Genomic DNA, 22259 nt, shown 5'->3' with positions numbered 1-22259 from the left:
TCTTCAGAGTCTAGATTACAATGTGCCTGTCAAGTCATGACGTATTAGCTGATACACCTGTGTTACAGCTTCTTATCACATGTGATTATTTGAGTTCCTCCCCCACTATCTACCAGGTAAGAGACAATCCTCTCAAGTTATGCTGGTTTAAAATGTCTCTCAATATGCCAATTTAAAAAAAGAATCCAGCAATAAAATACACTCATACATGCCACTATATAGTCACACAAAACAGAGATCTGGCTGTTAGCATGGTATTAGTAACTGGACTAATGATTTTGCTCCAACACAAAATCAATAAACCAATGGGTAACACTGAATATTTCTTATTTAGTAAAGATCAACTTACAAGCTTTCCTCAAACACTTTAACCTTTTCACAGCCCTCCGGAGGTTCACGCTTGAACATGTAGCTGTTGTTGGGTTTTGGTGAGGTAGCATATTTTGGCAAGGGAGAATTATTCCCATTCTCTGCAGGTAAAGAATTTCTCGTTACTTTAATGTGTCACACTATAAAAAACTCCAATAACCCCAATCTTTAAACACCCCCCAAAACTGAAACCACTTCATTACCAACAATATAAAATTAAGAAACGTTTTCATTTGCCTCCAAGTTTATTTGCAAATAAGGTTTACTATCTCAAGCTCTTTACTCCTATCCATTTCTCCTAATACTATTTTCAGGCTCCTCTTCAATCTCTGTTTATTCCTAGACCCTTCTATTTTGTAACTTCGAACGTGAATCTATGGTCCTGTGCTGTCACAATCCAGCCAAAAGAAATGGGCAGAAGCCGTATTCCTTAAAAACCAGAACAAGTTTATGTTGAATTATAAAATTTTTCTAGATTAACTCAGAATACTTCTGATAAAAGAATAATCAAAAAACACCGCAAACAGCTGAACTTTTACGGGTGCATGTATGAAGTCCTAGAAGATTGCCCATTTTGTCTGAGATCATGAAGAATACCTGACACGAGCAACAGTACTAGTCTACTTTGCTGTTCCACCTTTTGCTGTACACTTGGGCTTCTCCAGCTTGCTTAAAGTACTTGAATCCACTATTTAAAGACAAAAACTTGTTTGGGAAGCACACATTCCTCAGTTACATCTATCCAGCTTCAATTACAGACCACTAGACACATGTGCACACACAGTATCTGGAGCCATTTCTCCATGGATGTGGGAAACAAACCCCTTCTTCTATGACGTGCTCGTGCACATCGCAACAAGTTGCAGTTTAGCATGGTTAAATTTTTAGTTATGCAGTACCTTTATCTCTGGAATCAGCAAGAAGATCATCTGTAGAACATGGACTTTCTTCACTGCCTTCAGTAGAGATGGTAAGAAATGAGGTTGGAGATACTGACTGGGAGCGGCTGCTGTTGTTACTACCCCTGTCTGCTCCCCCAGGAGTTTGGGTATCAATGCTGCGAGTACTGCTACTACGTTGAACAAGCGGAGGTGGTGCACGGTGCCCATCTGGAATATCTTGAGGCTGGTAAAAAATAAAATGAATCAGATGCCTGGCTCTTGCCTGGTTAGCAATTTCTTTAAATACAGTAATGCTGAGGGGTTTTTCAGGTTTCATAAAGCTGTTTGAAGTAGAAAATTTCATTCATTACACAAGACTCCAACAGAAAATAAGTCAGGTTTGGAAACTAAGGGCAAGTTTTCAAGCTTTCACAGAATTGCTGAGGTTGGAAGAGACCTTTTGATAATCACCTAATCCAACACCCCGGCTCAAGCAGACTCAGCTAGAGCAGTCTGTCCAAGACTGTGTTCAGCCAAGTTTTGAGCACCTCCAGAGACTGTGATTCCACAACCTCTCTGAGCAACTTGCTCCAGTTCTGAGCACCCTCAAACATCTGAGGGTTTGGGGGATAAAGAAAGAAAGAAAGGTGTTTTTCCAGTGTTCAGATGGAATTTCATGTTAATTTATGCCCACTGCCTCTTGCCCTCTTCAGCACTACTGAGAAGAGCCCAGCTCCCTCCTCTTCCATCCTGCACATCAGACCGTCCCTGAGCTTTCTCTTCTCAAGGCTGAACAGTCCCAGCTCTCTCAGCCTTTTCTCATATGAAAGATGTTCCAGTCCCTTAATCATCTTCATGGCCTGTATTTCTGATACTCTAAATTTACCTCTAAAAACAACTACTAAAAATAAAATTAAAATTTAAAAACGGGCAAGTTACGCCTCAACTGGGATGGGGGTAGCTCACCATGGGCAAAAAGAAGAAAAAGTTACTACAAGAACTCCCAAAACAGACCAGTTGTCTTGTCTTGTTTTACTGAGATTTCTTATTTTACTGGAAAACTAATTACATCACAGTAATCACAGCAGAAAAGGTTCAGATTCAACTCTTCATTATGCTTTCCAAGAGACTTTTCAACTACCTTTATTAAAGAAAGCAAAATGAATTCCAGGCAAATTGCACTAAAAAACTGTGCAAAACGAAGCTTGTAACTGAAACAACTCAGAGCAAAACCAAAATAATAGAAAACAAATATGGTGGCAGATACATACAACAAGTTGTTCCTCTTTGTCTCCTGTCTCCTTAATTATTATCTCAATCTCCTGATTCAGTCCTTCCACACTGTTTCGGAATCGCGATCCTGTTGATTTGGCAATAGGTATCACAGGAACAAGAGCACTCTTTGGGATGGGAGCCTGAGAAACCAGTGAGAAAGCAATATAGATTTATTTACAAAACACTAATTCTGCTTAAAAGTGAACCTTTAAACAAAACACATCTACACCTCAATATCAAGGATTTACGTGAAACTATAGTGATTGTGTTAAAATGGATGCCTTAATGAAAGAAACAGAGCTTCCTTGTTTCAAATCTAATTTCTAGCAGGAAAAGCTTTCGACAATCTAGTTTCAAGATGTCCCTTGATATGGTCTGCCTCCAGCTCAACAACATTTGACAAGTAAAAATTTAACAGAAACATTCAAATATAAGTAATTCTGAAGCCTTTAAAATACATTCACATTCCTCCTGAAATGAGCCATACCACAATTTCAGTTCCTTCACTGTTGGATTTACCACTTGTAATTTCATTTAAAACATATTTTAATGGAAGTCTGCTGTCATTTACAGCAACAGACACATGCAGAAGGAAAAGTATTCCACAAATGCAAGATTGCATTATGCTAGAAATGAAGACCAACACAGCAACTATATATATAAGGTTAACAAGACAATTCAGGAAGACTTCCACAGAAATAATAAAAACCCAAATGTTAATACACAGAACATTTTAAACATCCAGTGTTTCCAAGTGTGCATGAAAACTACATTCTCAGAAAACACATTACTGAAGTTTTCCAAAGCCCCTTTTGTACACCACAACTTCTTGAGATTTCCCTTCTCCATTAGCATCTTCCCCCCACCATTAGAAAGCCATGCTATCAGAACATTAGAAAATTCTGCCCTTAAGTTCAATACAGACTCTTGTTGAGTACTACTGTAGATAATAGAACATGTCCTGCAAACATTGAGTTCAACTTGAGGAACAGCATGACACTTAAAAGTCACAGTAGAACTCCTATGTAAAACTCCTAGACTCTATGGCCTAATGTGCTGTGATTGAGAACATCTCCTCTGCTGATTGAAGGACACTAGCATTATCAGCTGGTCTTCAAAGTGATGCGTTTGCTGTTTGTTGGGGTTTTGTTTTGTTTGCTTTGTTTCCTTTAATTATTATTTTTATTGTCTCACTTACTTGTTTGGCTGTTTTTTCCCCTCTAAGTACCAAGACCATGCACAGTCAGGCATCAAAGCATTGTGACTTTGCATTCAAATTCTCAAAAACCATGGAAAATCTGTCTAGCAGAAAAACTGCCTTCGAAAGATCAATGTAAACGAGAGAATTCTAAGTGCAGATCATAATGCAGACTATGTTTACACTTACTGAAGTGGCAAAACTTATAAATCGTATTAGTTTTGCTTCACTGACACATTAAGATAGCTATTGACAAAGAGGCTTGCACAAGGACCGCAAAAGCTTCTGTTCAGGAAATGCTTGTGACTGTTCATGTCTACAAAACCTGAACATTCTCATCATGGCCAAACTTAAAAACACTTTCACATGTCTTACCCAAAGATGAATAAGAGAAAACAAGCAACTGGAGATGAGCACAGAATTCTGAGAAACCATTCAGCTACAAACAAGGCTTTGGATCAACAAGCCAGGAAGCTAATACAGGTCAATATCCGGTCATAATACAAGTATATCAGCACAAGCCTAGGCACTCATAAAGACTGTTTATGAACCCAGTTATTAAATATACGTATTCTTAGAACAAACTGTACTTGTTAAAAAGTAGAAAACAATGATGCTTGTCTAAGGCTTCAGCAGCCCTTAGCAAAATGGGGAAGTTCTCCACCTTTTAAATATGATTGCCTACCCAATTCCTAAAATCACAGTACTGTTTGAAGAACTCAAAGTAGAAAAAGCACAAGGTGCTTCAATAGAGTTCATTATGGCTCAATACAGCATGTTTCACTTCCAAGAGAAATCATATTCTGTACATGACTGAGGATGACTTGCTAATCCGGAGTGGTGGGGGTGGAAAGGAAAGGAGGTACCATTACAGGGGTGGAACAACCGGCCTCAAACAGAGACCCTCCCTTCAGAAATACTGCCTTCACGGAGGTCTGCATGGAGCTGATTCCTGACATACAGGAATCAGACTACTTATCTGTGTATTTGGGAACATGCAAAGTGAAGCACAGTGCCAAACACAGGATAGTAATTACAGTGCCCACATAATAACACACTGTCATTGAGTGTTGGTGTAGGACCGTTAAGAGTCCTCAAACTTGCAGGCATGTTCACAGGTATTTTAGGAAAATGCTCTAGCTCTTCTAATTTTTTCAATAGCAATGGAACTTTAAACAGAATCCAAGATCTTTTGATGCTTTTGGTTATTAACATCAAACCATCTCAAGGTCGAATGCATCATGGCAATTTCTCTTAAAAAATGAAATGCCCTACTTATGTAAACAGGCAATAGTGGCACAAAGGAAAATAACCCACACTGCATGCAGTTGGTCTCAGTATTAGTGGTTGCTTAGGATCAGCAATTAATCAATTTACATTAAGTATACATTCTTCCCAGGAAAATGAAAAGGAGGAGCTTGATGGTTCATAATGTCAAATAGTAGCAGAACATCAGCCAAGTGCATTGAGGACAAAAAAGGTTTTGAAAGACCTAATACGTTTTTTCCTTGGCACTGGTCTCAATTTTAGTTTCTCCATTACATTAACACTGAGAATAAAGGAAAATCCCATGGGCTTGATTCCTATTTACAGATTTAGAATAATGCAATTAATTTAAACACCAACATTCTCAGAAGCATCCCAAGATCACCTAAGGGGCCTATGACCTTTCTGCACATCCTGCTTCTTATAAAGAGAGGCAGAATGGAGCATTTCTAGCATCATGAAAATACATACCAAAAAAAAAAAAAAAGCCATTCAATTGCTCTGGAATTTTTTCAGACTACATTTTTATGTAGTCAGCAGCAAGGACTTGGTTTCCTGATTCTCAGGAGAGGGACAGGAACAGCTAACAAGCCTATTCTACAGAGATTGTGTTCCTTTAAACAAAAAAGAGAGGGGAAAGAAGCACAACTATCAGTTGGAGGCTTGAGTGGCAAGAATCACTGCAAAAAATTTTGGTAAAACTCCAGAATGATGGCAAAGCTTAAGTGTTTATCAGTAGGGAAGAAAGCAGGAAATAAATCCACTGGAATTGCTTCATTCAGTTTCAGCTAGAAGAGTAAGCCATTTCCAAACTGTTAAATAGAGTTTACCTGGTCTCTGTGAAGGGATCACCAAGGCGATTTCCTAACACATTTTCTCAGCCTTGTCAAGAATCAGGCTCCTTGAACTCAGAAATCTTTCTATGACCCTCTAGTGTCAACAACTACAAGTTCCCTTCAAGTTGGGAATGTAAAAAAAATTCTAAATATTCTAATCACTAACTGCAAGTGTTTCCACACAGTCCTTCCACGAATCATGAAGGAACTGAGATGCTGCCAGAAATCCTAGTTTAGCAGTTCCCTAGAAAAGAATGAGAAAGCCTAGGAACTTTGCCCTTGATGCCTACAGTTAGATTTTCATTCTGACTTAAAAAGCAGACTCTAAATGCCATTAATCTAAACCCTTCACTTACTCTTTTTGAAGCTTTCTGTAACTTCCCCCCTTTCACAAGTAGCTCAACACAGCTGGCACAAAATTTGCCAAGAAAAAACAACGGTTTGGTTTGTAACACAATGCTGGAAAAGCTGCTTTGCCTCAGTTTGTGTTTTATAGTCTGTTTCACAAGACCAAAACCTAATTATCTCTTGTGCAATATTTTATTCACATACTCTAAAATTTGGCAGAATGCAAAAGACCTCCATACAACAAGTAAAATTTCATAGGCATAATAAAACAATTAAGATGCAAGAAAAATATTCACATACATTACTTCGGGTAGTATACATACCCCATAGTAGACAGAGTAGTAGCACCAATGTTCATTTTCAAAATTAAACCCCACTAAGATTATCTATTAGAGTGACAATAGCTTAGTGTTCAGAAATCTAAAGGTTTGTAGAATACCAAGCCAAACCTGTTAGACTGCATGTAATTCTCCAGTGTACTTAAGGGCTAATAACAAAAGTTCCTTAGTATGCCATTTTTCTGGTTGAAATGCCTCAACTGCCCACAAGTACAGAACAAATCTTCAAACAAGTTCTACAAATTTGATTGAAATACCTGCATCAAGTATTTTGACCTTTTTTTATAAGGTGTCTCAGCAATTTTCATAAACCTAGTGAAAAACAAAACAAACAAAAATATAGAAAGGGGTAGGTTCATTTATTTGTCTTTCATCTTTTATTGTTTTGGACTGTTCTGACTTGAGATACAGCAGTCACTAAGATAAGCAGCAAGCTACACTGCACCTGTACTTCAATAAAATGATGAAAATGTAGGAATTTGTCCTACACAGCCTGTTTCAAGTTCAAACTGATCTTCTGCTTCACGGAAAGAGGAACAAACAGTTTCTGTTTGAAGATTTAAAGAGTTTTGAGGAGTAACTTCTAAATTGTGTCAAAAGATGTAATTCTAAAAAAAATCCTAAATCGTTCTAATAATACAGAATTAAAACTAGTAACAAACTGAAAAAGGATGTGTGTGTCTAAAAGCCCATAATTTCTTTTGACCTGCTATCAAATGAGCTAAAAATATTACCTCTCTCTGAACCTGACCTCATTAACAGTCTTAAGACTAAACTAAAGCTACACACAGAACACGCGATGGCCTAACCATCACAATTCAAGCAATTACTACTCAAAGTCTCAAGGCATAACAAATGATGGGAAAAAAATATAATTTTACATAGGCTGAATGAAGCCATCAAGAGTATAAACACTATTAATACAGTACATACAAATCCCATTGAATGGCCTTTTGTCAGGTAAGCTCTCCAAATCAGTTTGTCATAGGATTAGATAAGTACTATTGTCAAGACACAAAATGTGATCAGCAAAAGCTACAATTTTATTTGAGTGTATGATTTTACTACCAGTTTGCTCCGTGACATATTCTACATGCAAATTTATAATCATTACAGCAATGCGTGATGAGAAAGATAATCAATAGGTTTTGATTAAACTTATCTGTCATCCTTTTGTAGGGGCTGCAGAATGCACATTAAAAGAGGGATCTATCTGAAACTCTTTCAAAGTGGGAGTTCAAAGCCAACCCTGCCAAGTAACAAAAAGATCCAGAACCCCATACACTCAAGGAAGTCAAAGGAAACGGATCTATTTTATAGAATTCACCCATAGCTACAACGTATTTAGCAGTATATGGGATTTTTAAGTTCCTTTTAAGACAAATAATAACCTTGAAAGGAATTAAAACCAGCATTAGCTACCCAATATATCTAAAAAGTGCAAAGCCTTACCTGGCTGTGGTTAATGGCTGCATGGTTACCATGAAATGGAGACTGTCTTTCCTTATCACGATGATGCCTACTGCTGTGTTTGCTTCTCTGCAATTGTTGACGCAATTTTGCAATCTAATAAAGGAAAAATTTACGTTAGATTTCACCAGATATATTCAGGAACACAGTCACATCAACTTATTCCATCACTTTGTTAAAATTCTTTACTACCGCAATGTACGTAATTATTGCCAGCACTAAATTAGACTCAAGTTATTGTGAACTTAAACTAGCCGCCAGTTCAGCTGAAGCCCAGAAGATGCCTCTGGAGGTTTAATGAAAACTTAAAATACACAGAGTTTGACAGTAGTTTGGTCACTGCTGTATTTCCTTTAATGAAGAAAGTCACGTGCATTTGACTCTTTTCTTTCCCACTCATTCACATGAAAAATCTCAGTAGTCCTGCGTTATCATACAAAAATCAATACCAAATGAACATCAATTCCATATTTTTACCAAGCCCACAGTCTATAAAATAAAACAAAGCAGTACAATATTCGTGATTCCTGAAAATTCACAGTAACAGTGTATACCAGTAAAAAAAAAAAAATCCAAATATATTCTCAAATAATAGCATTTCTGACCTCCTTGAGTTGACCATTGCTGCCCCATGATGCTGAACGTTTGTGTGAGCTTCTCTTCTTTTCCAAATATTCTTCAGCCCAGGCACTTTCTGTCTGCAGCAAGAAGATTACAGGATTAATTAAAAAAAAAAAAAAAAAAGGAATTCTTACTTTCGGGCAGAATTACTTTGAGACAAATTAGGAGAACAGTGTCAAGATTTTCTAGATTGAGAACTGTGAGTGGAAAGTTGTTACTGACTAGAAGCCTTTCTGACAAGTAAAATATTACAAAGTTGAGTGAAACTTTGTCATTTTAAAACAAAATAAAATCATCAAAAACCACACACAGAGAAACACCTCAACTGTCAGACATACTCTAATACAGGAATGTGCTAGATTCCCTTCCAAATTATTGAGCATAAGGCAATATTAACAGCCAGATGTACCACAAGCTGCTGTAAAGCTCTGAAGAACCAGTATGACAGTGCTGTATTTGAGGGAGACAGTTCATTTTATTTCCTGCACAGATGCTGAACTTGTTGTTTCTGACAGAAATGTTAGCAAGGATACCTTGGTGTAAACATTGTGAAAACCTGCACCAGTACAGCTTCAAAGTCATGTTCGTGTCAGAAGAATGAGAAAAAAGGCAGGCAAGACATATAAGAATCAGTAGAGCTACTGCAAAGCAGTAAATTAGTTTATTAATGCCTCAAAAGGCTTCAGATTCCTAGTTGTCTTAGGCCAAACAGAAAGCAGCACAGGTAATATTAAGCCGGTTTCACTAAACCAACAAAGTTATTCACATTTAACAAAGAAACTTGTAAACATACTGCCATAGAAAAGTTCAGGGAAATACAAGGTATCATTAAGACAAACTGTATTTACTTAAGGTAACAAAACACACAGGCAAGCTGTGATAACACTGCATGCTCTGTGGACAGTTTGTATTCCCACCTAACCATGTCCAGAAGCACCCTCAAAAGCGGTGAACTGTAAAGGCTCTAAGAATAAGGATAACATCTACCAGGGATCTTCCTTCAGTCACAGGAAATATACCTAACGAAGCAGGGGGAAGGATTTCTGGAAGCAGCTTATATAGTGAATTGATAAGGATTTACTCTTCCATTATTGCCACAGAGCAGTTCTTATCATATAGCAGTCATCTAGCTAACCCATCCTTAAAAGTCACTGATAACTCACTTTCTCCTACAGACAGGAACTTTGCCTCAAAACTTTCACATCTACAGTGTGCAACAGTTTTTCCTATATTTGAGACTAACAGCTTGCAAACCACGAGAAGACCTTACTCCGTCTGTACTCAGAACACAGAAACTTGCAAAGCCCTTGACGATGGGGTATTAACCACCATTTTGCAAGGAAAATGGATGTGTAACTCCAAACACAGAGGCTGCAACTCCCATTGTCTTCATATTGGCAAAACCTCCACTATCAGTAATTCTTCATCTTCATCACTCCAAAAACTAACTAGGACAAATCTGAATAACAAAGTTTGTAGGGTTGCTTTGAAATTTCTACTTGATAACAGTATTATAAACCATTAGAACCTATTTTGCTGGAAAAGCACTCACTCTTTTTCATCATAAAATAGAATAATTGATAATCACCATTCCTATGTATCAATCTTGGTCTCAACAATTCTCAAATGTCAATCTGGAGTCATCCTATCCTCTCGCTCCTGGAACAGTAAGTTTTAGCAACTAATTCTAACTACCCAAGTCAGCATAACCATTATACTTGCCTACAGGAATCTAATTACACCCTAATCAGTGTTTGCATTTAATTTATATTCAAGACTTTGACTTAAGATTCCATAAATTAATATCTGATTAATCTTAAAGAATTTAAGGTTGCTTTGATGCTCATCCACAAAACAAACAAATCTTTATGGAGCAAGAGTAGATATAAGACACTGTATTACAGGAAATCTTTACATCAAGACATTAATGTAATACTATTTTAGCAAGTCTCCTCCTATTTATTCCCCATATTTTGCTTGTAATACTTGTTTTCAAGAAACAGACCCAATTACCAATAGACAAAGAGGTTCTATTTCTCTGGGTTCTCACAGTACTGCTACTTGCTTATTAGTTGTTACCATTTACAACATCCTTCTTCATGTTCTAGAACTACAAAGGAAAATGAGCTTAATTTATCACAGACAGTAGAACACTTAACAAAAAAAAAAAAAAAGGCTTAGAGGCAAAAACTTTGCAGTTGAAATAAAGTGTTTCTTTAGGAATTAAAAAAAAAAAAAAGAAGAAAGCAACTATCTCATTTTAACCTGTATTATAACATTAGCTATATTTCAAACAGCCACAGGCAAAGCCAAACAGCTTTGATTCAAAGGGAAAAAGACAAAAGATTACAAACACCAGTTACTCAAACCAGTATCTGTATGTAAGAAATCTAGCCATACCCTAGGACTCTCAGTAATACACTTACTCATCATCCAACAAACATCTTGAATGTACATAATTTTGTCTGGTTTTATAGACAGGATTCATCAAAATAATCAGTTGAAGCAGGAGTCTGATACACAGAAGCCTGTGTGACCTGGGATCTCCTACGCACCTCTCAGCTATGACCTGTGGGCATCTCTACGAAAGCTGGCAAGCCAAAGTGTGTCACGAATTGCTGTCTCTTCCCAAACTGCTTCCTGGATGACTCTACTCACTATGTCATAAACCCACGGAAATCAAGATACCCTGCTTACTCACAACTTTGAATTTTTTTATTTCTTAGTAGATTCACCCTTAATTTTTGAAATCTCAACACACCCAATTCACATCAGACTTGGTGAAATCTGAAATTACACACTGGAGACAGAATATCTTGTAATTCAAACACCACATATTCAGTACATGAAACAATAAAAATGGAGAGCCTATACTACTTTGAGAAACTAACTGTTTCAAATCACATTTTCAACTTGTCCTTAGCAAAAATGGTTGCTTAAGCACACCGGAAAGATTAAAAACAACAATGTCTCATCAGTGTCATATCAATACAAGATTTGGATGTACATATATATGTCTGTACCCCAAAATTTTCTACTGGTGTGATAAATTTTAATTCAGAAAGGGCAAACAGATAATTGGATTTCCCTCAGCAGTATATTAACCTCAAGCACCACTAAACATACTCATTTTGAAGAAATATTCAATGCCCTTTACAGTCTTCCCATTAACATCTAGGAACATGTTTCCCTTTATTTAAGGAAACCCCACTACAATAACAGCCAGATGTGTCAGAATTGGAGGAAAAAAACCACAAAAAATGTAAGCCAAAAAAGGATGTTATCTAATCTTGCTGGAGAATACACAGGTTAACTCAGATTAAACCGAAATTAAGATGAAAGACATCAACTGAATATAGCAAGTACTTTGGCAGTACTATAGAAATTTAGTTATTTTGAAAAAGTATTAACCTAAGAAATCAAACATGAAAATAAATAGCTAAGTCACCCACACCGGTTTAGTTCTGGACTTTAATGATGACTTTTAATAGCTTAGCAGGAGCAGCAACTCCTTGTATATCATCATCCTTCTCCTTTTACTATGATTTGCTTACCTTTTCCATCTCATTTTCTATCTACTTTTCCAACTAAATTTCCTGCACAGAAAACTTGTTCCTCAGCTCTCCTTTCTTCACCAGTTTCTATTTCCACCTTACCCACAGGAGCATATTTCCCTACAAAACACCTTTTTTTTCTACTGATCTGCTCTTTGAATTGTGGTCCTTCCCACAAAATGTTGTGGATCTTGAGAAAGCCATGCAGTACCAACCAACACGGAAGACAGATGCTCAACTGCCTACACATGAGTAGATACTCTGTAACCTACATGGATACATTTTTGTTACTGTTACCAAACTTAAAGCAGGCTCAAACTCCAGCAGGTCCTACATGCTGTCAGTTATTTCGTGGTTGTGGTCTTTGGAACTGAAGACCTGTTGTTGAAACCAGGCCTTAAGAACAGGAATTTATAATCTGCTGTGTTTGGCTCTTTCTTTATAAGTTCGAGAATTCCACTGCCCGACTGCATTCAGAGAAGAAGGGAAAAACCGGGATATTTTATGGAAAAATCTATCTTCAATTACTTCTGCATACAGTAGGATACTATGTAACAACAGCACCCTTTAACAGGAATGATAAAACAACTATCATGGTAAGTGTATAACTCTTGTAACACTAATTTCATTCACTTGTTTGTAGTCCACTCTTCACAGGTGGCATAGGACCAAACTGCTAAAAGCTTATGAAATTTAGTCAAGTCAATGAAGTTTATTGGCAAAAACATGTACTTTATTAATATTTTCCAGTTGAGCTAAATTTCAACATTATTCACTGTTCAATGAGGCAGCTCTTCAGTGTATAATTCTACACTCGGTGCATATATCCCAGGTGAACATTTAAAGCCTTTTACATCCTTCAAGAGGATGAGCAGTCTACCACAGAAAAGGCTACAATACTTTTCATACAGGCACTGCAGAAGGCTTTTTCATTGCATTTTAAGACAGACATTTATACAAGGAGTACCTAAGTTCCCTCGTATAAATTTAAACTAAATAGTCCTTAACAGCAGTGCAACCCAGTGTACTGCACGCTGCAAGAACAATGAGAAAACAGATGTGCAATACACTAAGGGTTTTCTGAGTTACGGAGAAAGTGGAACTCTTAACAGATACTACAGTTCACACCTTTTCTTCACACTCATAATAGCAAAAGTAGGATCCCTGCAATTAGAAAGTGAATGGGAACTTGCAAGCAAGAAAGCTAAAGTGAATGTTTTCAACGAAAAAGCTCCTCACATTTAAATCCTGTCTTCACATTTAAATACTCAGGAGACAAAAATCTGTCCTACCTGTGTGGCTTTGTCTCTCATACATGGAGCAGCTTGTCCATGATTATCACGAGGCCACTGTCCAGCAAGGTATGGAGCAGCAAGCGTATCCAGTGAGGAAGTCCGGCGAATATTATTGGAAGGGCTTGATGAAGGTGGTCTTGATTTGTCAGCTAGAATAAGAACACTTGATTAGAAAGCAAGCAAGACAGAGAACTTTATTAATTGCCTACAATAAATCATATCAAACCAGAACTATGTTATTAAGTATACAACAAGACACTTTTAATGTAGGAATTAAGTTTGCTTTTCCAGGCTTTATTCAGTTTTAATAAGCAATTAAATGTGTTTTTATGGTTTCCTTAAGAACATTCTTATGTCTCAAATGTTGCACTGTACTCATACACCACCATTTCTTCCCTTAAAGGTGCAAAAGTTACTGGATTATTAAATGATGAAGGCTTGGAAGAAATAAAAATATTTAAAGTTTCCTCATATATAAAAGCTAACAAAGAAAATCTGTGCTGAACTTTTTCCATTTAATGCCAAGTTTAGAATTGTCCCATTAGCCCTTTACCTACCTTAATTCAAGGGATGCTGACATGTCTTATTAACCACCCAGGAGATATATATATCATACAGTGATTCATAAAGAGATTATGAATATATAAGGAGTCATGGATCTACCCTAAGATCCAGGAGTCAACTTTGATGAAGTAATGATTTATATCTTATAAGATAATCAAGACAACTCCTCCCTTTACATGCAACTTGGTAGCTACATTCACATTTTACACACTACGCCTTTTGCAGCACCTCGGTTTTTGTGTTTACATAGATTTCTCTCTTCAGAACGATTTATATACTATTAAGAACCCCTACTGAATAAGGTTAAATATAACAAGCACAGGAAGTAACACAAGAAAAAAGAATATGGGTGAAAACAAAAATCTGCATCTATCCCATCTGTCAATGATATGTTCCAGTGGCAGTGAAAGACAATGCTGTAGGCTAGTAAGTGTAAACACTGTGAAGAAAGGTTCCTCAAAATAGTAATTGGGGTTTGTTAAATTAAAGAGACTGACAAACAGGAAAGACTCTGGGTTTAGATGCACATATATGGTTACACATTCTTTGTTACTAGTTATTCAAGGTGTAGAATACAAATTCAGAGATCACAATGATCTATACTACCACTTAATCTACTCCCCACAAAATCATACCCAAAAGAATTGTATATTAATCTTACCTACAGCAAACACAAAAGGCCTAAACCAAACAGCTAGAACACACAGATGACACAGAAATCGAATGAAAGCTTTACAAGGGCACTGGAAAAACTCAGTCATACGTCTTTCCTGACTGGGCCTTCAGATGAATTCTGCCCTGGAAGTATAAACAACGTAGCAATTTGTATTCTACATTAACACATTTAGGGGCAAAAGAAGCTATGTTTGATTAGTGTCTGATGGCAGTCAGAAAACAGAAATACTACCATCAGATGTCCAGAAATCAATTTCTAAGTTATTTCAATCTACTAAAGATAAACAAAGATAAATAAATATACTTCTTAGGCATAGATTTCAGCTGTTTAGTGGACAACACCGTAGCCTCATAAACACCAGTCTTTCAAAAGCAAGTCTAGTGACATTCTATATTAAATATCCTTATGCAAGTTTTGCACTAGAAATGTACACATTAATATTGTGGAAAATATTTCAATTCAATTAGACAGAAATAATTATTTGCACTCTAATCAGCTACATTCATATAAAGCAGTCCAGAAACCTCAGCTGGTTTAATATTTCTACTAGTACCAACAATGGTAAAACCTTACTATTGAGCTCACAGCACATCTGCTCTCAGGGAATAGCAGCAAAGTGCAGTTTATAAATTCCCATGCTCTTAAGACCCTTGTATCAAAGAAATTCCCTGACTACTACTGCCAGCACCATCCAGTACACTGAAGGGTCTGTTTGCACCAGAAGATTTCTGTCTGTATCAAAATGTCATTCCTTAAAAATTACACTTGCTTTCAAAGTTACATCAAACATGTTATTTGTCTCAGAAATAGCTGCCATGCTCTCCCTATTAGTGTTTCTTCTCAATTATTATTCTCCATCTTTAAGAAGCTTCTCTCTTTTTACCAAGGGGAAACAGAAGGGATGTGAAAGAAGAAAATTACAAAATCAGGAAGTGTACGTAGTCAGTCACATTATCTGCAAAGGCACCGTAGCAGACAGCTTCAAAACTGAAGTGGCAGAAACTATCACCCTCTCCCCTCCTCCACAAGAAAAAAAGAAGTGGAAACAATATTTTGCTGGGCAAACAGACAGAATGAAAACTGAAGAGCCTGTTTACTATTTAAGTTCAAGGGAAGCTGCTCTTTTCAAGGCACAAAGCCTGCAAATATTCTCTCTTTATTCTGACTTAAAAATTCCTTCAAGGAATTCTGTTTTCAAACTAGTTCGGGTATGTTTTTACTTATTCTTCCACCTTCACAACATGTCTTAATACAAACTGTGAAAAAGTCTACTACATAATTTCTCTTGCTCTTTCAAGAGGAAATTTTCAATGGGAACACACACAATGTTTTCATTGCACTTTCCTCCACAATACTTGAAGCAAACGTTCAGCTGCTTTTTTTTCCTTGATGTGACCTACATAACAAGAGATCTGCCTCCATAGAGATAACAGTTACAACAGCTGTGGCTGATGAAAAACAATGGAGCTGTTTCATCAAATCGATGCTTCTTGAATATTAGATCTGTTTTAATTGGCCCGATTATCTCTTTAAACCAATATTTGTGATAAATATCAACCCTCCTATACATCCGCCACTACTCTAAGTCTATTCAGAAACAAAGTCTTACTGCAATCCAGCTTTAAACAAAGGAAAACAACAACACAAAACATGAACAGAAAATACACAACACAAACCAACCAAGCCCATAACAGCCAAGTTACCATGTCTTCAAGAGTCACTGCAGTACAACTGACCAAACTGAGGTTGCTACAGGTAAACTGGTATCACACACAAGTACTGCAATTGTCAAGTCAGGCATCTTCAAAGGCAACCTAAGTTAAGGCAGGCTAACAATGTGACTGAAGAGCAAAACGGAACAAATACAGATGCTTATGAGTAACTACCTGAAGGGTAAGTAAGAAAGCACTGAAGGGTAAGAAAGTAAGCACTGGCTTAGGCAGGTCTTAACATACAAGTCCTACAACTACAACTGGAAATCACAGTGTGAGAACACATACCTTTGAAGTGGATGCCCCACAGAAGAAAGTTGCTATATATACAAGAAAGGAAGGGTAAATAAAAAATGGGAAGATATCACACATAAGAAAGTCCTAAAACACAAAACACTGAAAATTCACCTTTCATTTTTTTCAGGAAAAGTTCAGAACGGCTGTTAAAACTGCAAAATAAGGATTGCAGCTGAAGTGTATCTTGAAGATTGATCTTGCAGCTCTACTGCATTTGAAATAGAAGTTTTGAGAACGGAAAATAAAAGCTCTGTAGAAACATTTTAACACACAACATAAGAAAACCAAACAAAACTAGCAAGCGCAGAAAGAGCCACTGAAAAAGCATAGGACACAACTGACCTCACAAAATTCCCTGACTGATTTCCGATTTTCTATACAGGTAGGATATCCAAGAAAGTGAGAAACAGTGAGACCCAACTAGCTTCTCTGGCATCTAGGCATAGGATGACCTTTCTGTTCTGTTTTGGTCACCCTTTTTCCAGAGAAATGACATTCATGGGATCTTTCCCATACACAGCTGTCTTTTCGCAAAAACTCATACACACACAACTGATCTCAGCGACTTCACCTAGTTTTTACGTTTCCTTGAAAGTACTCAACAGGCTTGGACAGTATTGAGCACAGACAAAGAGCACAACTGTGTACATTCCCTTTGGACAACAATGTTAGCTGTTATCTTCGCATAAATGTAAAAGAACTACTCACACTTTTATTCTAGTAGTTCAAAATGATCCCACGGTAGGAGAACGACTGAATCAATGTTGTTTTACAAAACCAAACCTCAGAAAGCCCAAGATGTTCAAGTTACTTAATTCTAGTGAATGAAAACACTTTTAATCCAAATAAACTCCCCTGAAGTGTTGGCCACAAGAAAATTAAAAGTATGATGCTGCAAAATTGAATTCACTTTCTTTACACCTACCATTTGTGAAACAGCTTAGGTAAGCAAAGCAGGCATGTAATGGTCCACAAAGCAGGCATGTAATGGTACACAAAGCCTGTGCTCTCTTATCCTACAGTATCATCTTTAATAACTACTGCAAAACCTTGGTAATTAGTGTTGACAGGACTGCAGCTATTATTGTGTCAATCATCAAATTCTTCAAATAAAAAAAAAATCTACAGTGAAATTTAAGAGTATAATAGAGCTCCATTCCTTCTCCCTACGTCAAGGAAAGGTTCACATCTGAACTCTTTAAGGCTTTCCAATATACTGTTATAACAATTGTCATCATTTCCTTTCACACAAGTAGACTTTAATATTACCTTAAAGGCCAAAGTAGTTTCGGATAAAACTAACTGATTTTCTCCTTAATTTTCAGAGTGAGTTTAAGTGTTCAATTCAGTGAACAGGAATATACCATAAAGTTCAACACCCAGCAGAGAAATCTTTCACAATCTCAAGGCACCTGAAAGGGTCAATAAACAACTGCTATGGCTCTGGTCTGGACCTTCTTGTTTACACAGCCTGGTGCATTATAACATTTTTTTGGAACTGAACAGTTGAATTCTTCCAAGAGGATGTTTTATATAAGAACGCAAATAACAAGATCACATTTGATCTTTACTCAGTAAATAAACCAAGACAAAAGCAACAATAAAGGTACAGCTTACATATTTATCTCATTTTGCAACAATCTACTAGTAGATCAAAGCAATATCCTCTAACAGGGGTGGCATTACATATGCCTAAAGAGGCATATGTGAAAACTGAAACAAAACTGGAGACTGCAGGACAGACCTCACACGGCAGAAACGAGGCCATATCAGTGATGGAAAGGACAGAGCATTTGAACATGCAAGTAGAAGCTGAAGTCTGTGAAATAAGTGCTAGAGACTGCAGGGAGGGAAAGTAAAAGATGAAAACTCGGTAGCAGGAAAACCTAGGCTCTTGGTCATATTTAGGAGGGAAGCAGCAAGAAAAGCCCAGAAATTCAGAAATTGTACCATGGAATCTTCAGTTTGTAATTATGCCATCATCAATGGAAAATTAAGTATGTCCAACATTTAACTGCAATTGACTTCAGAAAACAAACCGGGAAAACCCCAAACAAACCCAACAAAAAACCACACCCCAAGAAAACTCCACCACCAGAAAACTCAAAACCAAGATAATAAGTCACATCTGTAAATTCACAAGTTGGGGTTCTCAGCTTGTGTCAAGTAGTGTTAAGTACATTGATGAAAACTACATTCAAAACTATTCAACTATTTCAAGGAAAGAAAATCTGGAAAACGTGGAGTCTAAACTTACAGAACCAGTACTGCAGTTCAGAAACAGCTATCATTTGTCTAACCTCAAGGTTCATTTTAATCTAAAAAAAGCTATGGCTGCAGCTGCAGAAATGAACAAAAGCCATCATTATCTGAAAACAAGAAACAGGAAAATCCAAGTTATTCTGCAGTAGATTCTGACTGATACCCTGAAGTGCCCTGCATGGCTTCACAACCGTGGCCTCATTAGCAACTACCATGTTCTCAGCTACCAGTAAGTTTTCTTACCTAGGTGAAGAAAAACCTGAAGTTAATTCAGTCTCTATCAAGTACTGGACTACACAAGACAAAAGCTAAGCAATATTAAACAAGGTTTAATTTGCATTCTGAGCCATTACAAGTACTGTTCAGAAAGCAATTCTGTTTTCATACATCTGGTAAAAAGCTGGTGGAGTTACTTTAACACAGTAACCAAGTGACTAGATTCTTTCTACAAGTGAATGCTTAGATCCAATAAGGAAGGTAGCATGGTTTCAAGAGACTTCTACACAATGATCTGAAGACAGTGCAATTTTTCCACCCTAAAGGGTTGACACATGGCTTTACAAACAGGTTTCGATTTCAAGGCTAGCCATCCTGTTCCTCATTCTCCGGGCCAGGAGACTGCACCTTGGGCAAATCACAGGAAGAAGACAGGATCGTGTTATGTGTATAAACTCTTTCAGATTACTGATTAACAAGAATCTCAAACAAAGGATACACTCATTCCTTAATCCAAAGGCTCGGGAATATAACCTTAAAAAAAGCCATGTTACTCTTATCCAGAAAGCAGAAAATCTAATTCAGAACATAAACACCTTTGTGACACTGCTCTCTTATACTGCAGGCAAGCAGTCATATGGTAATCTTGAAGGGGTATGTCCGAATTAAAAAAAAAAAAAAAAAGATAAAAATTAAGTTACACAGGTATTAGCATAAGTGCTATGTACTATACCAATTGATTATGACTGTCTAATTGGGCAGCATCATTCTTCAAGAGCCAGGATAGAACAAAAGAGAAAGAAAGCCGATATGGTGGCAGTCTGGTTATAATCATTATTCTAGAAGGGTGAGTAACATTAGGAGAAGCAGAAGTGTTGAAGGGAATCATGTTGGTCCTATATTTCTGCATATACACTTCTGTACATTAGTCAACTTCATTGAGCAAGTTATCGCATGCAATTCTATAAAAGAGCAGCTATAACCTTTGGCATCTCAGAAGTCACAGATTTTTCCGGATTTGAAGATACGAACACAAAGCCTCACTCAAGCGTTTTTGAATAAACTTCTACCCCAAGAAGAACAAGGACATACGTAAGCCTCTTTTATCCTCAACCAGAAGCCAAATGTTGCTTACATTTCAGCATTCCCAGAAAGTATGTTTTAATTGCTCAAGACCATTAAAAAAGCAGTTTGCTACAAAATGCATGCCATTCCCACACTATTTTCTACCCCTGATGTAGCACAAGCTTGTCATCACTTAAGTTCACACATCCTTCTACAGGGGGTTCATGTTGAAAGTAACTACTCAGAGAGATAACGAGCACTTTTTCCCTGTATCTGTGTGCAATACCTACAGGGCTACTGGTTTACTAATCACAAGCTTGCGAACACTAGATAGAAATCACACACCATCTGGGACAAGATGCACAGAAAGGGATGAAGATGTGAAGGCTTCACAACAGCCCCCAAACACCAGATACACCTTAAGCTTGTACCGAAGTACCTGATGCACATCGACACCGCTGACTGCCTTTCATCTGGAAACCTTTGGCAGTACCTGCGGAAGGGCTACAGCAACAGCTACAGCTCCCCACATGGCACGCTTGGCTTTCTCCGTTCCCTCTTCTAACAACCAGGAAGCAGCAACAAAAGCGACAAGCCCTTCAATGCATACACACTCCGCAAGTGCCGCCGCCAGCCACAGAAGGATCGGAACGGGCACAAGCCCGGGCAGGGCCCCTGGGTCCCTGCCTCTCCTCCCGACAGCAGGAGCGGAGGGTGCCGCCGATCCCAGCTCTACCACCCCTCGACGCGCTCCCCGAACCCGGCCACGCCGAGCCGCCCGGGGAGCGCCCGCTGCCGCTCCTCCCGCAACCCCGTAGCGGTCTGGCCGTGCACCCCCCCCCCCCAATCCCCTCAGGTACGGGTCCGCTCCCCGCCAGTAACGCCGGGCGGCAGCAGGTGCGCGGCGCGGTGCGGTGCGGCCGGCGGCAGCGCTCACCTTTGCAGACGGGGGAGCTGGGGCTCTTCCTCTCCGGGGAGCTCCTGCCTTGCTCCGGCGAGTGCCGCCGGTGCCGGACCCTGCCCGCCGCTGCGGCGCTGCCCTCGGGCAGCGGAGGCACGGGAGAGGAGCACGGCGAGAGCCCGCAGCCCAGCGGCGGCAGCGGGGGAGGCGGCGGCGGCGGGAGGTGGTGGGGCCGCGGGGGGCTCCCCCGCGCTCCGCCGGCACGCGTGGGGCTGCCCCGCGAGGAGGCGGCGGCGGCGGCGGCGGCTGAGGCGGCGGCGCCGCCGCCCCCTCCCCCCGGCGTCTGCGTGGCCATGGCGGGGCCGCCGCGCCCGCCGCCGCCGGTGGGCGCCGCGCGCGTGGGGCTGATGCTGCGCGAGGCCGGCGCCGCGCGTGGGAGACCCCCGCCCGGGGCGCTCGCGCCGCCGCTCCTCGTGGGGCTGCCATGTTGCTGCTGCTGCTGCTGCTGCTGCTGCTTGAGCTGGAAGGGCACCGTGGCCCGCATGGGCTGGAGGCGACCGCTCGCTCCGGCTCCACCGCCCGCCGCCGCCGCGCCTCCCCCCGCCAGGGAGGTGGCCGGGGTAGGGGAGCCGCCGCGCCTCACGCGCTGGTGGGACATGGTCCGCGGGGAGCCGGGGCTCGCGGGAGACGGCCGCTGGCGGGGAGGGCAGGGGCCGGCGCCGGCGCCGGGCGCCGGCAGCTCCTCGCGGGGTCCCGACGCCTCAGGCGGTGCCGATCGCGGTGCCCACTCGTCCGCGCCGCCGTGCCCCAGCCCCGGGCGACCCGCGCTGCCTCCGGCGCCTCCGCTCGCCTCATCAACAATAGTGCCCCGGCCGCCCCGCCCCGCCCCCTGCGCCCTCCCATTGGGCGCGCCGCCCCTCGGCTCGCGCAGCTACGGCGCGCCCATTGGCTGCGGGGCGCGCTCCTGAGTGGCCGAGCCTGCGCCGGGAGGGAAGGGGAGGGGCAGCGCTTAAAGCGGCGCGCGCGCGTTCGCGCGCGGCTGCCGGCGGGGCCGCGCGCCGCTCCCGGCACGTGCCGCCGCGCGGCGTGGGGGGACGCGCGCGAGCGCGGCCCGG

The 22259-nt window shown here is 40.0% G+C and overlaps 1 protein-coding gene across 1 annotated transcript in view; it reads right to left on the bottom strand.

The window, feature by feature from the left end:
• The window catches only part of FAM117B (family with sequence similarity 117 member B), a 29729-nt gene extending 7726 nt beyond the window's left edge, over positions 1-22003 (bottom strand). The window contains exons 1-7 of the mRNA XM_065670076.1: positions 21181-22003; positions 13449-13600; positions 8587-8679; positions 7964-8077; positions 2522-2665; positions 1269-1494; positions 350-470 (exon numbers count right to left, since the gene is read on the bottom strand). Of these exons, the coding sequence (XP_065526148.1) occupies positions 350-470; positions 1269-1494; positions 2522-2665; positions 7964-8077; positions 8587-8679; positions 13449-13600; positions 21181-21802 (1472 nt within the window). The 5' untranslated portion in view covers positions 21803-22003. The remainder of the gene's footprint in view (positions 1-349; positions 471-1268; positions 1495-2521; positions 2666-7963; positions 8078-8586; positions 8680-13448; positions 13601-21180) is intronic.
• Positions 22004-22259: the final 256 nt, after the last annotated feature.

Source organism: Lathamus discolor, chromosome 3 (assembly GCF_037157495.1).
Source record: "Lathamus discolor isolate bLatDis1 chromosome 3, bLatDis1.hap1, whole genome shotgun sequence".
Classification (NCBI taxonomy): Eukaryota; Metazoa; Chordata; class Aves; order Psittaciformes; family Psittacidae; genus Lathamus; species Lathamus discolor.
This window is presented reverse-complemented; position numbering and strand designations above follow the sequence as displayed.